The sequence below is a fragment of the Chrysemys picta genome, chromosome 6 (genome assembly GCF_011386835.1).
Source record: "Chrysemys picta bellii isolate R12L10 chromosome 6, ASM1138683v2, whole genome shotgun sequence".
Taxonomy (NCBI): Eukaryota; Metazoa; Chordata; order Testudines; family Emydidae; genus Chrysemys; species Chrysemys picta.
The window spans coordinates 101981254-102002205 of NC_088796.1; the positions used below are offsets into that span (position 1 = coordinate 101981254).

Below are 20952 nucleotides of genomic sequence, written 5' to 3' on the forward strand. Positions count from 1 at the left end.
TTACCTGGCTACAAAGCTTTATGCAGCTAAGTGTTGTGTGGCATTCTTACCACACAGCATTAAGATTTCATACAAATGTAATAAAGAAAAGTTCCAGTATGTGCTAGCACAGAAATGCAACTCTTCCCTGGTACACAGATTGGAACACTCTCACAGCTGTGCACAGGATTTGCTGACAATGCTGGATAAATGTACGCTCCCTCAGTATTTTGGTATTTAAAAGTTTCTTGTTATAAACAGATCAGTTTCCAGTAGCTCTGAAGTTTAGGTGCACGAGTTGCTTAGCCATACTCTTTCGGCATATAGGAATCAGGCAGTGAAGCAGTAATCATATCTGCAAGGTTAAAATGCATAAAAAATTCCTAAATGTCAGTGAAATTATAGGGAGAAAACCAGCACCAACTTTTTTACCTTGTGAGACATCAGGTGCAACTAGAGTTGTGGCCAGCACTGACACTTAAATCTGAATTATGCTAAAATGCACTAGAGCCACTGTTAAGCACTTTTGAGGTTCTGTGCTTGTGTATGTGCTGGAAATGAGGAAGAGGAAAACTGGGTTTTCATATCCAAGTTTTCCCATCAATTAAAATTTAGATTGCGATCATCTTGATTTTGAAAATTGCTAGGGAACAGGTACTCTTGTGAGCCTTTCCTGCTAAATTCTTTGAGATACTTTTTCTTAAGATTTTCCTAAAACAAAGATATTGGCATTCAGATTATGTCTAGAAAAAGGACTACAAAGATAGGCTCCAAGTACTTCTCTGTCATCCTGTAGTCTATCTTTTAGGTATTATGTAGAATAGAACATGTGAAATACCATCATACTGGATGCTGATGTAATGTACAGTACTGGTTAGATGAAGTATTCTACATTTCAGTTTCCGTTTTTACACACTGCATCACTGTATTGCATATCCAGAAAGACTGCTCAACTACTACTATAAATATGTACTACTCTGAAAGCTCAAACCCATTCTCCTGTCTTTAGAGATTTCTTTTTGTATCTGAAAATAGTTTTTTGATAAGGCAGATGAACGTCTTAATGGAATGTCACTAACTTTTCAGCTCTGGGACACTAAACCTAGACCACTCTGGATCAGAGATAGTTAAAATAATTTTGATTAGGTGGCTAGTTCATTTCTCAGAGTATTCTTCTTATGTTACCTTAAATCACTTCCGAATTTATTGGTGTAGTCATTTATTTTTATGTCTATTGCTAGTGACAGTGGTTGCACTCTAAAATGACTCAACTGTCAGACACTTTTAAACTGCCCCCCCTCCCCCGGATGCCTTAAATTCATAAAAAACATTCTACTGTCATAGAACAAAATATCAGCCTGTCAGCATAAAGACCAATGCCACAGACCCACAAACCACTAGGTTCTATGAGAAAAATCAAAAATGTTTCAAAGACTAGACCATTCTATCCTGGAATTTACTGAAGTTAGACTAGGAAATAAACACAAAACATAGCAAAAGCTCCAGCGGCATGGTCTGTCCATGGGAAATCCCTTGAAGCTAGCCATGAAGAGAGTGTAACCGCAGGAACCAACAGTAAAAAGTTACCTAATGAACTAATTTGACCAGTGAACTATTTTCATGACAAAAACCTTGTACTTTCTTTTTCAATACATTGGCTCTTGTTACTTAAAGCCAGGAAATGACATTCTGAGAGTTCATTATGTCCCTGTATTGTATCTTGCTCTTTATAGTAGTTACACAAAGGAGTTCAACCTTTACTTCTCTAACTTTTCATAGGCATTTAATGAGTAGCTAAAATATAGAGTTCAATTTTAATCAGTTCCTCTTCTTCATCTCCTCCTCAACCCAGGAGTGAACTACCTGAAGGTAGATTGGCAGGGAAGCATGTGGATGTGAACATTTCCAACAGCAGCATTCACCAAGAACAGTTGCATGGTTAAAAAGGCAAAAACCTTCAAAATCTTTACAGAAAATTTGAATATCTAGAACTGCCAGAACTCTGAATTTCCCAATATAATTAAGACTAATCTTCTCTGCAGCTCAAGCAGGTACCACCCTCTGAATCAGCCTATGATAAACAGCAATGTGGTTCTAGCACTGCTGCGATCTCCATGGCAGAGCCCATGATTTTAAGAGTTATTTTTATCCAGATTCGTGGCTTTTGGCACCTATCTGGTCGAGTACAAGAAGCTGTTATCCAGGTTAACCAACCACAGAGCACAGTGAAGTGATGTCCATCAGTGAAGTATGTGTACGCAGGGAAGAAATCAAGCTACTAGCAACCATTCCTAAAGCCTTTCAGTGGTGTTTGAGGGTGGAACCAGAGTGTTCACTGCTAACCCAATGCCATGAGCTAACATGCCAGTGACCGCCTGAAAATATGTATTTGCATCTACCTTCAGGAGGGAGAGGGGTCTGGACACAAGCAGGAACCCTTAAGAGTGAGAGACAGTGGGTTAGCTTTGAAGAGGTGATGCTCCACCCCAGAGACAGCTGAGAGGAATAAAATTATAAAAAGAATGACTTAAGGAAAATTCTTTGCCATACAAGATTGGACCAACAGTGCATAGAGTGGTATTCTGCCCTTTGAGCAGCCTATGCCCAATTCTTCAGAAAATGCACCTAGCCAACTATACAATGCAGTACATGGAGGGAAAGCTCCTATCATTATACTTGTGGCTATGAGTTGAAATCACATCAATAGGAAATATTGGCTTGCATCACCCACAATGAAAAAAATCCAGAGGAAATCACTCTCTAGCCTCTAATAAAGGAACAATTCTTACTTTGAAGCACCCTTGATAACATCAGTCAGCATGTCTCTGACCCTGCAGAAGAGACAAAAAGTAAAGTTAGCACATTATACTTTACATTGCAGCATGAACTTGTCCATGACGCATTTTCCCTCTAGTCCTCCAATTGACCACTCTATGTTAGCAAACATCACATCCAATACTTATTTTATAAAACTTAGTGTAAACTAGTAAAAATTGTCACATACCATCTTGCATTTTTCACATCCTTAAATCCATTAAAACTGTCCTCTAAAAAGGCTCTTATCTGATTTTATACTACATTGTGGAAAATACAAGTTCATGCAGCAGCCATAAATCTGATCATCTAGCTATTGCAGATAGCTTTCCAGGTCGATGTTCTATGCCCCAGCCTAATAAAATGAAAATATTCTACAATGGAGAACTATAACAATTTATCCAACATTTATTATAGTCCAGAACACAACTATGTGTGGTTAAGCTACCAGGTGGTGCAATAGTCTAAATTTATTGAAATGAAAGCTATAGGGTCACTTAGAATACTTTCTATGTTACTGTGATCAATTTACAACACATTACTTGACTTCATTTGTTTAGTTTTGCATTCATATCCACAGGATGAACTGCCATTAATCTTTTATATTGACAAGTTTTTTATAATATATAAATCCCATACACCACAATTTACCATATGAAGTAGTAAATCTTAACTAGGACTGTCATCCAACCCAAAAAGATATCTATCCTTCAATCAAATTTCTACAACACATAATAAAATGTTTGAAATTGTAGCTATAAAACAAAGTGTATAGGTCACTCATACTTTAAAGAATAAAATCAATGTTTCATTTTAAGCACAATATTTGTTTTTGCAAAGTCACTAAAAAAACCCCACCTAAGTTGAAAGCATTTACACTGAATGGCACAACCAATATAATGGTGCAAAAATGCATTAAACAGTAAAATTCAGTATTGCCCTCTCCACTATAGCAAACCTCAAGGTCAGATTTCAGGGTGGGCAATACTGATAAATACCTAATATGTCCTCTGAGTGCTGGCCCCTCCTTTTACCCTCATCTGATCCTGTAAGGTGCACAGCACCCTCAAATCTCTTTTTAAGTCGATAAGAATTGAGGGTATTCAGCACCTTACAGGACTGAGCCCGTGAGGAAGGGCCTAGAGAGACTCAACCTTACAACTGGGAGCCCAGTTCCTTTGCTGACTTAGCACTTGCATCTGAACCTGCATAAATTTAAATCACTTTTTAAAAAACTGTTAAATTTAATAGCTTAGGTTAAGCAATTACAAACACTGGGGAGAGGAGGTTAAGGCAGATTTTGTTGGTCCCCTGACCTAAAATGCAATTTTGCAAGAATGTCTTCTACTTCCACCTTACCTCAGAAGTTCTAGGAGAGCATACACTTTTCTCTTTATACCTTATGGGATACAGAGGATCAAATACAGTGCCATTGGCAAAAATCTCCTTCAAGAGAAGAGAGAATCAGGCCTATTTTATCTACCATATACTCAGTGCTTAGTTGAATAAAATAACTAAGAAATTACATTTTCCTTATCAAATAAGACTTTATACCAACTCACGGTTTAAATTTATTGTAAGGACCATCCTGACTGTGTATATGTGAATGTGTACACATACATATAAAATACAGAGAGAGAGAGAGAGAAATAAAGACATCTATAACAAACACATGACTAAATCCTCATCTGCTGGAAAAGCAACATAGCTCCATTGACTTCAATGGAACTACACTAATATACACGAGCTGAAGATTTGGACAAGAGTACACATCTTTAAAAACACACACACACACACCCTTAAGTTTTATATTGTGCCCATCATCATGGTATCTGAGAATGCACCCCCAACCTCCCTCCTCCAAGACTGTCTTGTAATGTAAGCTTTGACATGACAAAGTCATACTCAATAAAGACAGCATAATTTTTGTCTCTGTTACTCAATTATGCACTGAGCAAAAGGTTTTCATATAACAGGATATAAAATAACTGCAGTTTTCAATTCCTTCCAGCTACTGTCACTACTGCAAAGGGTTAGCTACCTGTGAATATAAGCATCCTTACCTACACTCTCTTCTCTCCATCTTTTTTAAAATTAGAGATCATATCTGTTTTTTCTCATTAGCACTCATACTGATGATTAAACTTGCAACATTAAAGCCTTTGAAGTATCCCCACCCTTTTGCCCCCCTCACTTGCAGTTACAAGTGATGAGGAGCAGACAGTCATTCTCTTACCAGAGCCAGGCTGTAAATTGTTTGTACTGCACCTCTTCAGGATCCTCTTTTCCATGTTTTAACTGCATCTCCAGCTCTGCCTGTCTCCCCTGCAGAATCACAACATAAATCAGAAGGAGATCTTGCATGGGTAATAATCCTGAGATTTCTGCGGGGAACACTTGTGCAACAGATGTAACCTTTCCCTTGAGATCCATATCATGACTGGACCTAATTGTTCTTGATACTACATCCCATTGTAATATACAATGTATTATGTGAAAGAATTGCAATTTTTGATTCTGGGAAGAGTGGAGTGGTTGCTATAGATAGAAATAATGGCTCCAGCTTCCTAACGATGGAAGGAAACTTATTCCCTCATAACAAAGAAGGATCAACAAACTTGTATCCCACAGGGAAGAAGATTTGGAAACCAACTACCTCAAAGGTACAACGACAGCAAAACCTATTGTTTACTTAATGCATCATTTAAACCAGAATTTCTCAACCTTTTACTCACTATCCTCTTTGCAATCCTTCATGCCAGTTCTAGCTGTGCCTCAAAGGATGTGTTGTTGGATTCACCACAGTGGTTTATGGGATGCTTTTATGATCTGAGGAGGACTGATTGGAAGGTGTTAGGCAAATCTGTTCAGTAGGAGACTGAGAATGGGTGTCTAGGTTTAGCTTCCACCCCCAAGACAACCACTGATTTTATTAAGTTTTGATGGAAAAAATATATGAGCACAAGCACTGTTTTTCAAACATTCAACATCTTTACGTGGGATAATCATGAAAACTTGAGAACACAAGAGAGTAATCTCTGCAAAATCCAAATGGCATTCACAAAATGTGAATCAGGGCTTGTCTACACAAAGAGTTAGTGCATGGCAAGCCACGGTGTGAATCTTCGGCGAGCTAGCTTGCCACGCACTAACTGACCACGTGGACCCTGCTGCTGCTGCGCACTAGAAGTTCCACAGTGTGCTTAAAAGGGGAGTACGTCAAAGCACACCATGAAACTTCTAGTGCACAACAACAGAATCCATAATATGTTCTGGCCCACTTCCATTTCAAGCACACTGTGGAACTGTTAGTGTGTGGCAGCAAGGTCACATGGCCAGCTCGTTTGCTGTAGATTCACATTCTGTCTTACTATGCACTAAAACTCCTTACAAACAAGCACTAAGACTAAATAAAGAAGTCTGATCATAGTAGTTATAGACAGGACCAGGAGTCAGGTCTCCTACGTTCCATTCCCAGCTCTGCCACTGATTCTCTATGATCCAGATTCAGCAGAGCATCTAAACACATCCTCAACTTTAAACACATGCTTAAGTCCATTCCAATTCCACAAGAACCTAAGCATGTATTTGTGCACATTGCTAAGTTCAGGCCTGTATGACCGTAGTCACGGTGGGAATATTTACACTGCAGTTGGGAGCGTGCCTCCCAGCCCCAGTAAACAGACTCGAGTGGGGCTTGAGCCGACCTACTAAAAATAGTGAAATGGATGTTGCTGCACCCATGGAGGCTCAGGCTAGCCACTCGAGTGCAAGCTTACTTGACCCCTTGGGTCCGAGCTTGGGTGGCGAGCCTGAGTCTCTGCCCGTGCAGCAACATCCACACTGCTATTATTAGCACACCTGTCCGCTAGTACAAGATTGTCTACCCGGGCTAGAAGGTTCACTCCCAGCTACAGTGTAAACATACCTTTAAAGGCTCAATCCTGCAAGGCACTTAAGCATGTACACATACTCTTAATGGGACTTCTCAAGTGCTTAAAGCAAAACACATACTTACGTGTTTTGCTAGACTGGGTAGAGTGCTTAGCACCTTGCAGGACTGAGCCCTTAGGCGCTCTGTGCCTCAGTCCTCAATATGTAAAATGGGAATATAACTCCCTCACTTCCTCACAGGCATATTATGATAACTTATATTTGTAAAGTGCTTTGACAGTATCAGATGAAAACTGCTACAGAAGCATAAGGTATAATTATTCTAGTTCTCTGAAAAGAGGAGCAAGTAAATACATGGGAGCAGACTTCAAAGTTACAACGATATGCTTCAATGCTCCAGTAAATGACAGAAAATCCTAGAGAGGATTTCAGAAGCAGAGCTGATAAAAGCTGTTCTTCTCACAAAATCTTAGTGTTCGAGGTAGACGGATGAAAGAAAAGGATAACAAAATATAGGCAACAAGTACTACTCTCTATAGTTAAGACCTAAAATTACTATTTAAAAAGTAGGTTTGCTAGTTCTGTTTTGTAACAAGGCTGTGTTTAAACCTGACATTTTGCTGCTAACTAAAAAGTGATTTGCTTTGAAAATGGTATCTCTAATGGTCCCTCATTCATGTATAAATTCTGTTACATTACCTCACCAAAGACGATACTTCCATGAAACGTTTGGAATTTACTCAGCAGTCTGAGCTGCTCAGACTATGAAAGTGTCCAGTATCACTTGACATACATGGGGAGAAAACATGAATCATCCCTGATAGCAGGACAAAGCCAACCATACATTGCTTTTGACAGGGAAGCTATTTATTGCTACAATTTTATAGATTGGAACCTCTGTGGTCTGGAAATCAGGCTGCATAATCTCACTGGAACAGATTCTCTGGTCAAATTTCCAGTACTTCCTGCTTTGGGGTGGGTCAGAAATACTGCCAATACAGTCTCTCTTATAATACGACAGCATTTCTCTTTCTAGTCCTGACTGAAACAAAGGATTACAAAGAGAAAGGGTGTGTGTGTGTGGGTGTGTGTGGAGAAAAAAGACTTATATGAAACTTTTTTTTTTTTTGGAAGGGGAGCTCCGTTTCTTTTCTATCCAGATTGTCCCACTCTCCAGTATTTTCATGCAATTCCTTTCAGTAATGAATAATTTATTAAAATTCAAGGTCAGAGACGAAATTCTAATAGTGATACACAGTCTGAACCATTGACTCCAGTGGGACTCTGAACAGGAGTAAGCCTAGGAGTGTCAATTCTTGAGCAGGATTTTGCACCAGACCTGTGCAAAATTTGCCTTCATCAGACGCTGGCTGTGGCTGAACTCTTATCAACCTTTAACCTGAAGACTTGCCTTATGTTTATTTAATTTTCTTGCATTCAAGTTGAAATGCAAAGTCTTTCTAAAAAAATGTTGATATGTGCAGGGAAGTCCTTGATTGTAAAACTGAAAATACACAAAACACCACACAACTCAAATTACCTGTAAAACTGCATGGTATGTTCTACTCATAAATCCCAGCCAGCACTGAGGAAGAAGGAGAGAGCGGTGCCATTCAGAAGGCTGGATACTAACCTGCATGACAAACCGAACAGGACTTACGTTATATTAGAATTAATTTAACAAGAATGTTATTTACATCCATCGCTAGCATTTTAAGAATAAAGACAAATGATCTTTTTTGTACTGTACTTAACTGTCCAAAGAAAAATAAAATACTAAAGCTAAAAGACAATCTAGCTAACTGAAGGAGTACTTGAAAGTTTTTGAATAGAATGGTATTAAGTTTAATGGGTCAAACTCTGCTTCAGCCACACAATTGAAATGCCACTGAATTCAATTACAATTTCTGCAGTGTCATGCAAGTTATAGTGCTTTACAAGCATAAGACAATGTTCATATGCTCCGAAGAGTTTACAAATTAATGGGCTGATCCTACAAACACCCAAGTACAATACTCACTGCTATGATTAGTTTACAGCAGCACTTAGATATTATGCTGATGGATGCTATTTCAATATTCAAATGCTACTGAATTGATAAATTGATCCCAGTGAGGTCAGTGCATTATTCCCAATAGGAAGCACTACACTTAGTAGCCGTTGGCAGGTTTGGGCCCTAAACTAAACATATAACAAACAAGGGATGCAACAGAATACAGAGTGATTTAGTTTGTTTTTATTTGCAATTGTGGTTTGGCTTGATAGTTCGAAATTCGTTTGTTTTTTCTTTAAATTCAAGTTCTATTTTAGAAGTGCTATGTTACACACAAGAACAGAAGTAAATGACAAAAATGGAAATTAGTTGTGGCAGGTTAATCAAAGTAGCGAGTTTTAAGGAGGGATGGAAGGTGGGGTTATTAGTCAAGGTAGCTGCAGTCGGGCAACAGAGTAGATTTGGACCCAATCTTTATAGACAAGCATTGTTTTAAACAAAGGAATTTATCTATGAAATATTCTAGCTTAAAACTCAGACTGGAAATTTCACAGCTGAAATCAAGACAAGATAAGTGGTCTTAATAACAACAACTTCATTTTCTATCCATTGGTAAATTGGTATCCGGCTGTTCATTTCCGCAGAGCCTGCCTCTGGTAACCATTTGTGCAGCTTAACAACAGTTTGTTTACTAAAGCTGTTGTACTGCACCAGAAAGTAGCTAGCTACACTGTAATGGGATTGCTCAAGTGTTCAGAACTAAGCATATGCTTAAGTGCTTTGATGGACTGGGGCCTGAATTTACAGAATCATGAGCCCCAATCATAGGTAAAACATAGCAATGAAAAATTCTTGCCAAAGAAACTGGAATAATTTAATTATGTTGGGGTATCATTAAAAGCAACTAAATATCAAGACCCCAAAACCACAAGCACCTCAAAATCTGTAACAGAAAAAAAACCTGACAAGGTTTGGAAATACACAAATACAAGGTTCTGGAGTTTGAGTAATAAAAATCCCCTAACATATGTTTACAGAAGATAAAGAAATGCTAACATTAAAGAATCATAGAGTACCCGCCACCCCATCCCTCAATAGATTTAATGGTAGAAGGGTAACACATGTATACATATACGCACACACAAAGAGAAATAAAAATGAAGGATTGTTAATTATAAGATTAAGAGCTTTGAAACCTTTTTTTAAATTACGGATAGTGAATGAGTATAGATAAGGTAACATTTAGGTCAAGACCTTACCTGACCTGAGTGTGTTTTTGTCAATTCTTTTTGATATAGATTGCTGATTTGTTTAAATTTATATTGTTGCTGGCAAGATCAATAGTGTATCATACTGGAAGTAGTAACTAAGAGGTACAAAAACAAGTAATGATAATTAACCCACACACACACCTTTTTCCGGCTGACTCAGGATAACATGACCCAAAAACACCAAAACCAGCAGGAAAAATGCAGAAGTTGCATAAAGTTTGGACATGCGTAATGTACGGGTTACATAAAAAAAAAAAAAATCAAGTGGTGATATGCTAAAAGCCAACTGGATAAAGATTAAATAATTTGTAATATGAGGATTTATAAGGATCCAAGTGAACATGGGCCCAAACTGGAGAAACACTGCACCAGAAACTGAAGGATGGGACTGAAGGACCAGACCAGGAGATCAGGGGAAGCAATGGAAGGACTTCTCAGTGCCCTTTAATGTGGTAACTTGGGCCCATTTACCTATTCTGTCTTGTCTATCTTAAATTTATGACCAGACACTAAGTAACAATAATTCTGTCTGAAACTGTATAAATAAAGGCGGAAATTGATTAAGCCTAAATTGGGTTTACTTCTGACTCAGTTTCCCACCCTACATACCCAATCATCAAGACCCTTAGACTCCTCTGAATGACATTTTTAATAAAAATGAACGTTAAAGAAATTTTGGTTTGTTAGAATTTATAAGCTTATAGAAAGGAGTTTACTAAACAAGCAGATAAAATACTAAAAAACTAAATGACACAATACTTTTCTCTCTCTGTTTAGCAGCTTAATTATAACAACATTTTATTAAAAGAAGATGGAGGATCACGGTTTGGTTCCCTCACTACCACCTTTTTAACAGCAGTGTTTTCCGGACCACAACAAAAGCAAGCTCTGTAATTTAAATGACTGCTGTGCATTGTTATGTCTCACAATATTCCATGGTGGTCAGAAAGAATTAGTTTTTGTTGCTGCTAGTGTCCAATTATGTCTACTGTCTGCCTTTACCAAAAACATAAAAAATTGTCATGACAGCCATTGGAGTCCACTGGAAACAAGTTATTTAATATCAGAGGTTTCCAGGGTAATACATTTTTAATAAAGGAAAAGGAAACATGTCAGGCAGGGTGAGATGGGATATATTTCCATATCCATTTTTTAAGGTCTATACTTTTCACTTTTAAATTAAAAGAACATGCCAGATTCTCTGTTACACATACCAACACCAGGCACGTCATACCTAGTCTAAAGCCTACCTACAGTAAACAATGCTGTGAGGCTTAATCCCAGAAAGTTATTATTACTCTTTCTGCTTACACAGACTGTAGCCACTGCTCAACATGAAAAGCATTCCAAAGTTCTATGAACCCAAACACCTCCTTTCTACACTATTGGCACATCCATTGGTCTTCTCCTCGCCTTAGGCATGGAAAGCATAACCAAGATAAGTACCAGAGTTCAACTACATCATCATTTATCTTCTCACGTCCCTGAAGTTGTCCTTGATTCTTTTGTATTTCCCTTTTCTTATGTCGTTAGTTTCCTCATGGACTACAAAAAGGGGATGTTATCCTTTATTTTTTAAAAACAATGCCCACACAAAAGCTGAGTGCCTTGCCAATAATCAGACTTACAATAACCACTGGCAAAATTAATATTAAAACACAAATAAAACACAGCAGTTTTAAATAATCAAATGGAGATAACAAAAAAGGAAAAACTCCAGAAAAGCCTCTTACCTCCAAAACATACCCTCATTCTTCCCCCAAACAAACAACGCCCTACCTCAGTATTAATAAAGATGCTATTTGTCTGTCTTGTCACATCTCTGATCTTGTCTCTTCCTCATTAGAGGATCACCAATCAGTCTAGTTTATCTTTTCTTCTCCAGTGGCTCTCTTTAAATAATTATTTATTTTGAGTTCTGGCTTGATGTCTGTCTTTTAGTCTCTTCTCAATATGATCCCCTTCAAATTCTTCATAGAGAGAGAGAATAGCTATTTCCTTCCATGTTAATATTTTCTTCCATCATCTTCCTCCAACTTGATCTCATTTGTGGTCTCAGTCTGCTGCATCTTTGTGATTTATCCTGTTCAACTTCCCTGGTTTCCCTTAATTTCAACTGCAGTCCTTCCACCTTGTCTTCTAGTGTAGAAATCAGCTATATAGCCCTGCTTGATTCTGTGCTGATTGAAGCAAAAGGGGAAACCCAAACTGACTTAAATGAGAGTAAGAGCAGGCCTTTATAATCCTCTATGTTTTCATGGAGGAGGAACAGGAATGCTGTTCATAATGTGCTTTGATATGTTTGAATCAAAAGCACTACTGAAGCATAACGAATTATCAGCAGAATATAGTGCCTTCCAACTGTAAATCATCTTTGTGCACCAGCATCATGTTGTCAGAGTTCTCTGAATAAAGTTGCTTGAAGAGTGTTCAGTGAAAAAAGCCCAGCATATATTGGATTTTTTTCAAAAAAAAAATCTGTGAAGCTGCCTTCGCTTTGTGGAAATATTCTGTATTTAAAAATATTAAACATATATTACTTTGAATAACTCTCAGTCTCTGTTGAGAATCTGCAAGAGAGTCAGGGATGATGTTCTTTACTCTTGCTCAGAAGTCGGACACTCAAGTCAAATGGCTTTGTTTCTGTTCCCTCGCTTGATGACCATAGCTTTTTATAAAGAGCCCTGGTGGATTTAATACACTCAACATTGGATGTACCATCCTGATGACCTCTGAAACGTTGTGGATTTATAAGTACTAACTAGGCTTGGATGATGCTGGATCAAACTAGAGCCCTAATACTAGCAAATTCTTTGTGAATATGTAATTTTGGTATTCGACCATGGGACAGGTCTTTTGGAGCCCCTGCAAGGGATCATGGAGCTCTGCCACACCCTGCTCCAGTGGTGTTCTTAGGAAGGTCCTGCCAAGCCAGGCAGCCTGAAGTTTTGAGGAGAATTCCCAGCTTAGATTTCAGCAACAGCTCAGGTAGACACTACCAGCAGGGAGCCAGCTACATGCAGCTCACTCTAGTTAGGCTTAACACCTTAAAATAAGGGTGTTTTCTCTGTCAGATGAGACACAAGCAAAGAAGTTGTGCAGGGAGCTCTGGGAAAATACAGGAGAAGCTACCCTCTATAATTTTGTACTTTTCTGGGTTTGTATTTTTTTAGTTAGCTATTTGTAAAAGTGAGAGGCAAGAATGCAGCTACAGACTTCTGTAAAACTGGTGTCAATTTGGGTAAAACCAGAAGCCATGCAATAAAACCCAAGCCAGAGAGGGGTTTGGATACATTTTCTCTCTCAGCATTTGCCCTGCTATGGACCATCCTTTGTGAACAGTGTTCATTCATCCACTGCAGATACATAGCCAGCAGAGGGCACATGTGCCATTTTATGAGAATAGCAAAATAAACCCTATTAATTTTGTATGTTTCTTGGCAATATGAACTTAGGATAATACTGTCTAGGCACGAAAGAGCATACTAGAACTAGTTTGGGCTATTGTTCTGAATTTTCCAACCTTTATATATATCCCAAATATAACTCCTAATGTTACAGGACATTAGGCTGCATAAACCCTTTAAATTATGTGATTATACTGAAACCAAACCAGCACAAAAATGAGCATGGGGTGATCTTCCCTGTGTTTCACAAAGACACATTTCATCATGGTACAACTGAAGAGCTTACTTAGATTGTAAATTCTTTGGAGCAGGGACTGTTTGTCATTATGTGTGTGTGCATGGTGCCTAAGCATCATCATCATCTAGTATTTGTATTGTGATGGTACCTAGGAGTAAAGCCCTGTGTGGGACTTTTTTTAATCTCGTTCCCACTATTATGACAGTGAGTCCTGCAGGACCTGTAGGATCCTAGTCCCACTGCAGGGCTCTATGCTAGTCCTGCACAAGACTCCACCTAGGAGCCTCAGTCATGGACCAGGACCCCATTGTGCTAGGTGCTGTACAAACACAACAAAAAGGTGGTCCCTGCTTCAAAGAATTTACAATCTAAGTGGGCCCCAAACCTCACTGCAGTTTGTAGCAATATCCCAATACAAATAATCATAATAATACATAATAATGCTAAACAATTTGGTTCTAATAGGCCTTCTTTGTTTTAAAGACACTCCAGCAATCAGGAATTAAAATGCCACTGTTCACTGTACTTTTGTACCAAAAGAAGACTCCTTCAGACACCATTTATATGTAACAAACACAGTCCACTTCATCTCCATTAAGGAAATAAAAGATTAGTAGCTGGGTAAATGCTTAACAGCTTTAATGCATCTAACCCAAAGCATACATTTACAGAACCATCAAAACATATGGGCCATGATGTGAACATATGTGACTATTCCTACTGATTCATTTTCATAATAAAGACAAGTGAAGCCTAAAAGGGATTATTCCCTGTAAGCCCATCCTAGATAATGATTCCAAACTGCTGAAACAGTAGCAGGTAATTATTGGCCATTCTAGCCCAAGTGATAGCGATAAACCTTAAGAGATTTCTTGCACAACACCAGCCAAGATGCATGGTGAGGTGGGCCCTTTAGAAAATAATAAAGTAGATACACATGATTTAAGTGACCTTTGACCAATATTACTACAGTAACTCGAATGTTCTTTCAAAGGCACATTGCCAAGCTTCCTTTACCAAACAATAAAACAGTGCTCAAACACTTGCGAGGGAGAGACAAGCTGCTCCTTCAAGTCACTAGTGACCAGTAAAGGGCAATACGATACTTCAAACACACCACTGTTTATTGAAGGCATGTTCTGCTTCCCATGAGAAACCAGCTCAAATAACATGGGGAAAAAAATATCCCTGCATCTTAATCTACTCTTGTTGACAGATATTATACCTACATCCAATGCCTCAGCTAGGATAGCATCTAGGAGACAAACAGTAACAGCCTAATCCCTTAAGATTTAATAGCAAATTACCATTGTGCTATTGTTATAGTTAAATTTAAACTGCAGCTAAAAACTGTTTTGTTTTGTTTTTACTTGTTTTTGTTTTATAAATACTTGAGCACATGGAACGATTTACATAATATTCTCTCTCTTCGGATACACAACCTATACCTTTTGCTCAGATATGCACACACACAGAGCAGAACCTCGTTAATCTATACATTGGATAAGTCTCACAACAAACTTGGTGGCCTCAAGCCCCACTTCTCATCACAAATTTGGAACTTGATTTTCAAAAAAAACCACATGCAAAAATACAAATGTAATTACACAACTTATTTTCCACATACAATTACTGCGATTCCCCAAGTAAATATTCACAGTGGTGAGCCCAGAATAAGTCCCTAGAAAGTGACAAACCTGAGTGTGCCACTGTGGTCATTACACTGATAACCTCTAATCCCTAATCAATTAGATGACCACAGAGCACTATTTGGTTGATCTTTTCAATAAAGGATCAAATAAATTAATATTTGCTGCCCCCAAATTAACCTTGATTTTAAGTCTTTTCATTAATGTTAGCTAAGGGCTGTGTCCTTGGAGGTGCTATAATGCTAAGTAGCATGCTTCACAGGTTTGACCTGGGGTCGGCAACCTTTCAGAAGTGGTGTGCCGAGTCTTCATATATTAACTCTAATTTAAGGTTTCGCGTGCCAGTAATACATTTTAACATTTTTAGAAGGTCTCTTTCTATAAGTCTATAATATAGAACTAAACTATTGTTGTATGTAAAGTAAATAAGGTTTTTAAAATGTTTAAATTAATTTAAAATTAAATTAAAATGCGGAGCACCCAAGGACCAGTGACCAGGACCTGGGCAGTGTAAGTGCCGCTGAAAATCAGCTTGCGTGCCGCCTTCGGCACCCATGCCATAGGTTGCCTACCTCTGGGTTAGACTCTAAGCACTTTCGTTAGTAAAATACTACAGTTATTTTGAATAAGAGAGTCACATGAGGTAGAGAAAACAGAGAAAACAGATAAAGTTCCTGGTAGAGTCCAGCAACTTCGTAGATATCCGCTTTACATCTGCAGATATACATTTTGTATCCATGCAGGGCTGTATGTATATACTGTGTGCTTCAGGTAAGGGTACCATGCTTGTCTGGGCCATGTCGGGACTATGAGGATAACCTTGGCCCTGTCTGTTCACATCTTGTGTATCACACGTGATATCAGTCGAATCAGTAGAAAGGCATACAAGTTGCACCTCCCCAGTGATCGTGGTCCCAGTCTCACATGCATACAGAATGTTGCGCATGTGCAGTTCGTTGGGGATGCAAACAAGTCGATAATGGGAATGCGCCACCGGTTGAAGATTGATTTCAGAACCTCGTCATTCATCTCCCATTCGTGGTCTTGGGAGAAGTACCTGCTGAGTGTGTCCACCATCGCATTCTGACACCCGGGTAGGTAGGATGCCAAGATGTTTATGTTGTGTTGTATGCACCAGTTCCATAGTTTCATGGCTTCGGTGCATAGCGAGTGTGAACCAGCGCCTCCTTGGCGGTTGATGTAAAACATGCATGCAATATTGTCAGTCATGATGCGAATGGACTTGTTCTTTATATGTTCTTTATATGCAGGCACTGCGGACTACATGCTGCTCTAGTAAGTTGATGTGTAACTGAGTCTCCACCAGAGACCATTTGCCTTGAATCGTGTGTTGATTCATATGTGTGCCCCAACCTATCAGTGAGGCATCTGTGGTGATCACGATTGATGGGTGTTCCTGTTGATGCCTATACAAATGTTTTGTAGTCTTGTCCACCATGGTAAAGAGTCCAGGACACTGGGTGGTACTGCGAGTCATTTGTGTATGCTGTTTGCTGGGTATGTATACTGTGCTTAATCAGCCCTGTAGGCACCGCATATGTAGTCTTGTGTGTCATACCATGAATGTTGTGGCTGCCATGTGTCCTAGTAGTTGCAGGACAATACAAGTCTGTATTTGGGGGTTGGCTCATACCTCGGAGATAAGCTTTGTGATAGTTGTGAATCCGGCTGGGGGCAGGGATGCCTTGGCTTCTATGGCATTGAGGTATGCCCCAATGAAGTCCAGTTGTTGGACCAGGATTACAGTCCATTTCCGTTCGTTTATTTGTAACCCTAGCTCCCAGAACAGTGTGATAGTGGTCTGGACTGTGTCCATTGTTTCTTGTCAAGTTGGGCCTTTGAGAAGGCAATCGTACAGGTAGGAGAAGTTCATAATTCCCTGTTTGCATAGAAATGCTGCTACCACAGCTAGGGTTTTGGAGAAAACTCTTGGTGGAGTGGATAGGCCGAATGGTAGTACTCTGCTGGAAGTGTTACTGTCCTACCATGAAATGCAGAAATTTCCTGTGAGCAGGATGAATGGTGATATGGAAATAAGCATCTTGGAGATTGAGGGCTCCCTGTTGCAGCACTGGGAGAATCATGCCCAATGTGACCATTTTGAACTTTTGGGAGTGTACAAACTTGTTGAGCTTCCTTAGGTCCAGGATAAGTCTCCATTGCCCGTTCTTCTTCTGGGTCAGGAAATAATGGGCGTAGAATCCCTTTCCTATGAATTGTAATGGAACTTGTTCCACGGCACCTAGTTGTAGAAGATGATCAACTTCTTGTCATAACAGGTGCTCGTGAGAAGGGTCCTGAAGAGGGACGTGGAAGGGAGTAGGGTAGGTGATCGGGAGGTAAAGGGGATAGTATATCCCAACCTATTTCTAAAATCATTGGTCCGATGTTATTGAGGCTCAGATGTGATAAAAAAGGGAGAAGTCAATGACCAAAAATTGGGGACGGGTCACGCATAGGTGCTGTCTTGTGAGGGAGGTTGTTCAAACCCTCGACCAACTTTTTAAAATTGTGGTTTTGGAGGAGCCGATTGGGAAGTGGGCGCCTGTGACTGGGGCATTCGTTGACGCTGTGAACGTTGCCATTGATTGTTGTAAGGCTAATGTTGTTGCCGGCTGTTAGAGGAGTCTCTAAGTCTCTGATACGGCTGGTACCTTCTCTTCACAGGTGGGATATATGTCCCCAAAGTGCGGAGGGTGGCCCGAGAGTCCTTCATCGAATGAAACACCTCATCAGTTTACTTTGAGAAAAGCTTTTCTCGATTGAAAGGTAGGTCTTCTACCTTTGTTTGGAGTTCCTTGGGTATACCCGTGGCCTGTAGCCAGGATGCCCAGCACATTACTACGACTCTGGCCGTGGTTCTGGCTGCCATATCCACGGTGTCTAGTGACGCCAGTAGGGCTGTTTTGGCTATCAGTTGACCCTCCTTGATGATGGCTTGAAATTGTGACTGTTTCTCCTCTGGGAGCTCTGCTGTGAACGAGCTAAGTTTCCTGTAGTCATCGTAGTCGTATTTTGCCAACAATGCAGAATAATTGGCCACTCTGAATTGTAGGGTGCCTGAAGAGTAAACTTTACGCCCAAACAGGTCTAGTCTCTTGTGCTCTTTCTCCTGTGATGTTGATTTAAACTGTGGTTATTTGCCACGTTGATTTGCAGCATTGACCATTAAGGAGTTGGGGGGTGGATGTGCAAAGAGAAAGTCTGCCCCTTTGAGGGTACATAGTACTTTCTATCCGCTCTTTTGCACGTTGGCGGAATTGAGGCTGGTGTCTGCCAAACGGTCTCCGCTGGATCTAAGATGGCATTGTTGAAGGGAAGAGCGATTTTGGAGGTAGATGATGGTTGTAGTATTTGTACCAGCTTGTATTGGTTTGTCTGCACCTCCTCTAGGAGGATGTCCTGGCTGTGAGCGACCTGCTTAAACAGTCCTGAAACTACTTGAAATCATCCGCCGAAGCTGGTGGGAGGGGGGCATAATAGCCTCGTCTAGGGAGGAAGAAGAATTGTGAGCAGGAGACGTAGTTTCTTGGTCTGTGCCAGTTTCTGTGTCCTCTCCTACATCCTGAGCCTCCATGGGCTGCGGCGTGGGAGACACAGGGTTAGAGCGCAGTTTGCGTCTGTGCGCTGTGGAAGGCCTGGAATGTGGACCCCTGTAAGATGCCCAGGGTTCCCAATGTGCCCATGGCATCAGTAGCGTAGCTGGGGGGCAGCGGCCGCTCCCCCACCGAGCACAAGTGGCACCTGTTTAATTTTACTCATCCGGGTGTCTTCGGCGGCACTGAAGCTTCATCGTCGAAATGCCACTGAAGACCCGCAGAGCGAGTGAAGGTCCCGCCGCCGAGGTGCCGCTGAAGACCCGGGAGCGCTGCTCTGTCAGTAAAAGCGCAGCAGCGGGTGGCGCCTTTTTTTTTCCATTCCCGCTCTTCCCTGCACCTGGCTATGCCACTGCATGGCATGGGGAAAGCCATAGGGGGGTAAATCCACGGTGATCCGCACCATGGTTGAGTCATCTGGTGGTATCTTGGTCCCATATGGTTCCACGGTGTGCGGTGTGCTTTCGGTGAGGAGTGGTGTGGTGAGAAGGTGTTTTGCTCCGACATGTCCTCCTCGTCTTTGCTGGAAGATTGTGCAATGTCATGAAAGCTGTTGGGATCTCCTCCATAGCCTGTTGGAGAGCCCATGGTACCAAATATCAGGGAGTGCGGTGTCAACGATATCATGAAACCTTTCTGGCGTAGCAGAGACTGTGTGGGTGCCAATGTCCGAACTGTCGGGTGCCGCAGGGTCAGCTCTCGCCAGTGTCTGCATCGGTGCTGACCGACACTGACTGTTTAGTTGGTGCAGCCGGTGCCGACTTGTTTTTGTCCACCCATGCTGACTGCGCTGTCAGTGCTGAGAGCGGAGGCATGGCACCTGAGGAGGCGCTTGGTGCTGAGTCCCATTCCAGTGAACTCAATGCTGTGGAGGAGGCATGTCTTTGTCTGTGCCTCGTCTGTCTCCTTCGCTCGGACCTCAGCAGTGCCGGAAGTGCTCGGAGTGTCATAGATGCTCACCTGAGCATATGTCGGCATCGGGGGGGTAGCGATCTGGCAGGAGACCATCTTTGTTTTCGCGGTGCTCTCTGAGGAGAGAAGTCTTTTTTGGTCTTTCAGAGGGTCCGTCTCCTTTCCCATTTGGAGGAGTGCCTAGAGAGACAGTCTGCTTGTCTGACACTAGTTGGAGGGATTTCTCAATTAAATCATTTTTAGCTGTAGATCCTTGTCGCATCAGGCTCTGGCTTTCAAATTGCTGCAGTGGAGGCATTTCTGGGAGATATGCCCCTCACCCAGACAGCATACACACAATGAGTGCCCGTCTGAAACGGGAATAGCTTCGCGGCAGGAGCCGCAGGGTTTGAAGCCTGGAGAACTAGTCATCTTAACGGGTAACCGTCCCCTGAGGTAGTCTAATGAAATAACACTTTTTTTTTTAATAAAGTAACACTAACACTAACTATAACTTTCTATCTGACTAATTATCTAATTAAACTATTTTTCTAACTGTTTTAGGGAAGAGTGCTAACACTGCCCCAGAGCTCCGTCTTCAGCCAAGGACAGTTGAGAAGGAACTGGAGGGCTTGGGTCATACGCGTGTTACACGTGGCACTGTGAGGCGACCCGCGCAGTCACTGCTACCATAAATCTCCGATCAGCAATGGCGGGACGCACCAACACCTGAAGTGGAGAACCCACAGGGACAGCACTCGAAGAAGAACCTTAATTAGGCATTTCCTAACTTTTGAGTGCTTGATTTTTCAACCTTAATGTTCTTTTAAAGTACTTTTTATGGATGATTTCATAAGGTTTTTTAATAAAACAAACTGAAAAAAAAAATCTATCATGTGACATCACACTGACACCCACATGGGTCATCATCAGGGTTGGAACAGTTAGATCCACTGAACAGACGTCTGACACTTGAGCTAATGGAGTATCTCAGTGGTGACCAACCTTATTACACAGGAGGGCCACGTAAACCTAAGCACAACCTTGTATGGGCCAAATACATTCTACTTATTTTAATAAGATTTAAAGTCACTACTAATGATTTATATTTTAAGTTCAGCTTGTTTTGTGTGTATTTAGACATGTTGTTTCTATGTACACTATTCTTTATTTACACACTTGTGTAAACTAAAATGATG

The 20952-nt window shown here is 40.6% G+C and overlaps 1 protein-coding gene across 8 annotated transcripts in view; it reads right to left on the bottom strand.

Moving 5' to 3' along the window:
* The window catches only part of FOCAD (focadhesin), a 196483-nt gene that overhangs the window by 41709 nt on the left and 133822 nt on the right, over positions 1–20952 (bottom strand). For all 8 annotated transcript variants that reach the window (XM_065549450.1, XM_065549453.1, XM_065549452.1 and 5 more), the window contains 3 exons: positions 8228–8320; positions 5030–5118; positions 2769–2810 (listed from right to left, as the gene is read on the bottom strand). In XM_065549450.1, coding sequence (XP_065405522.1) covers positions 2769–2810; positions 5030–5118; positions 8228–8320 — 224 coding nt within the window. The remainder of the gene's footprint in view (positions 1–2768; positions 2811–5029; positions 5119–8227; positions 8321–20952) is intronic.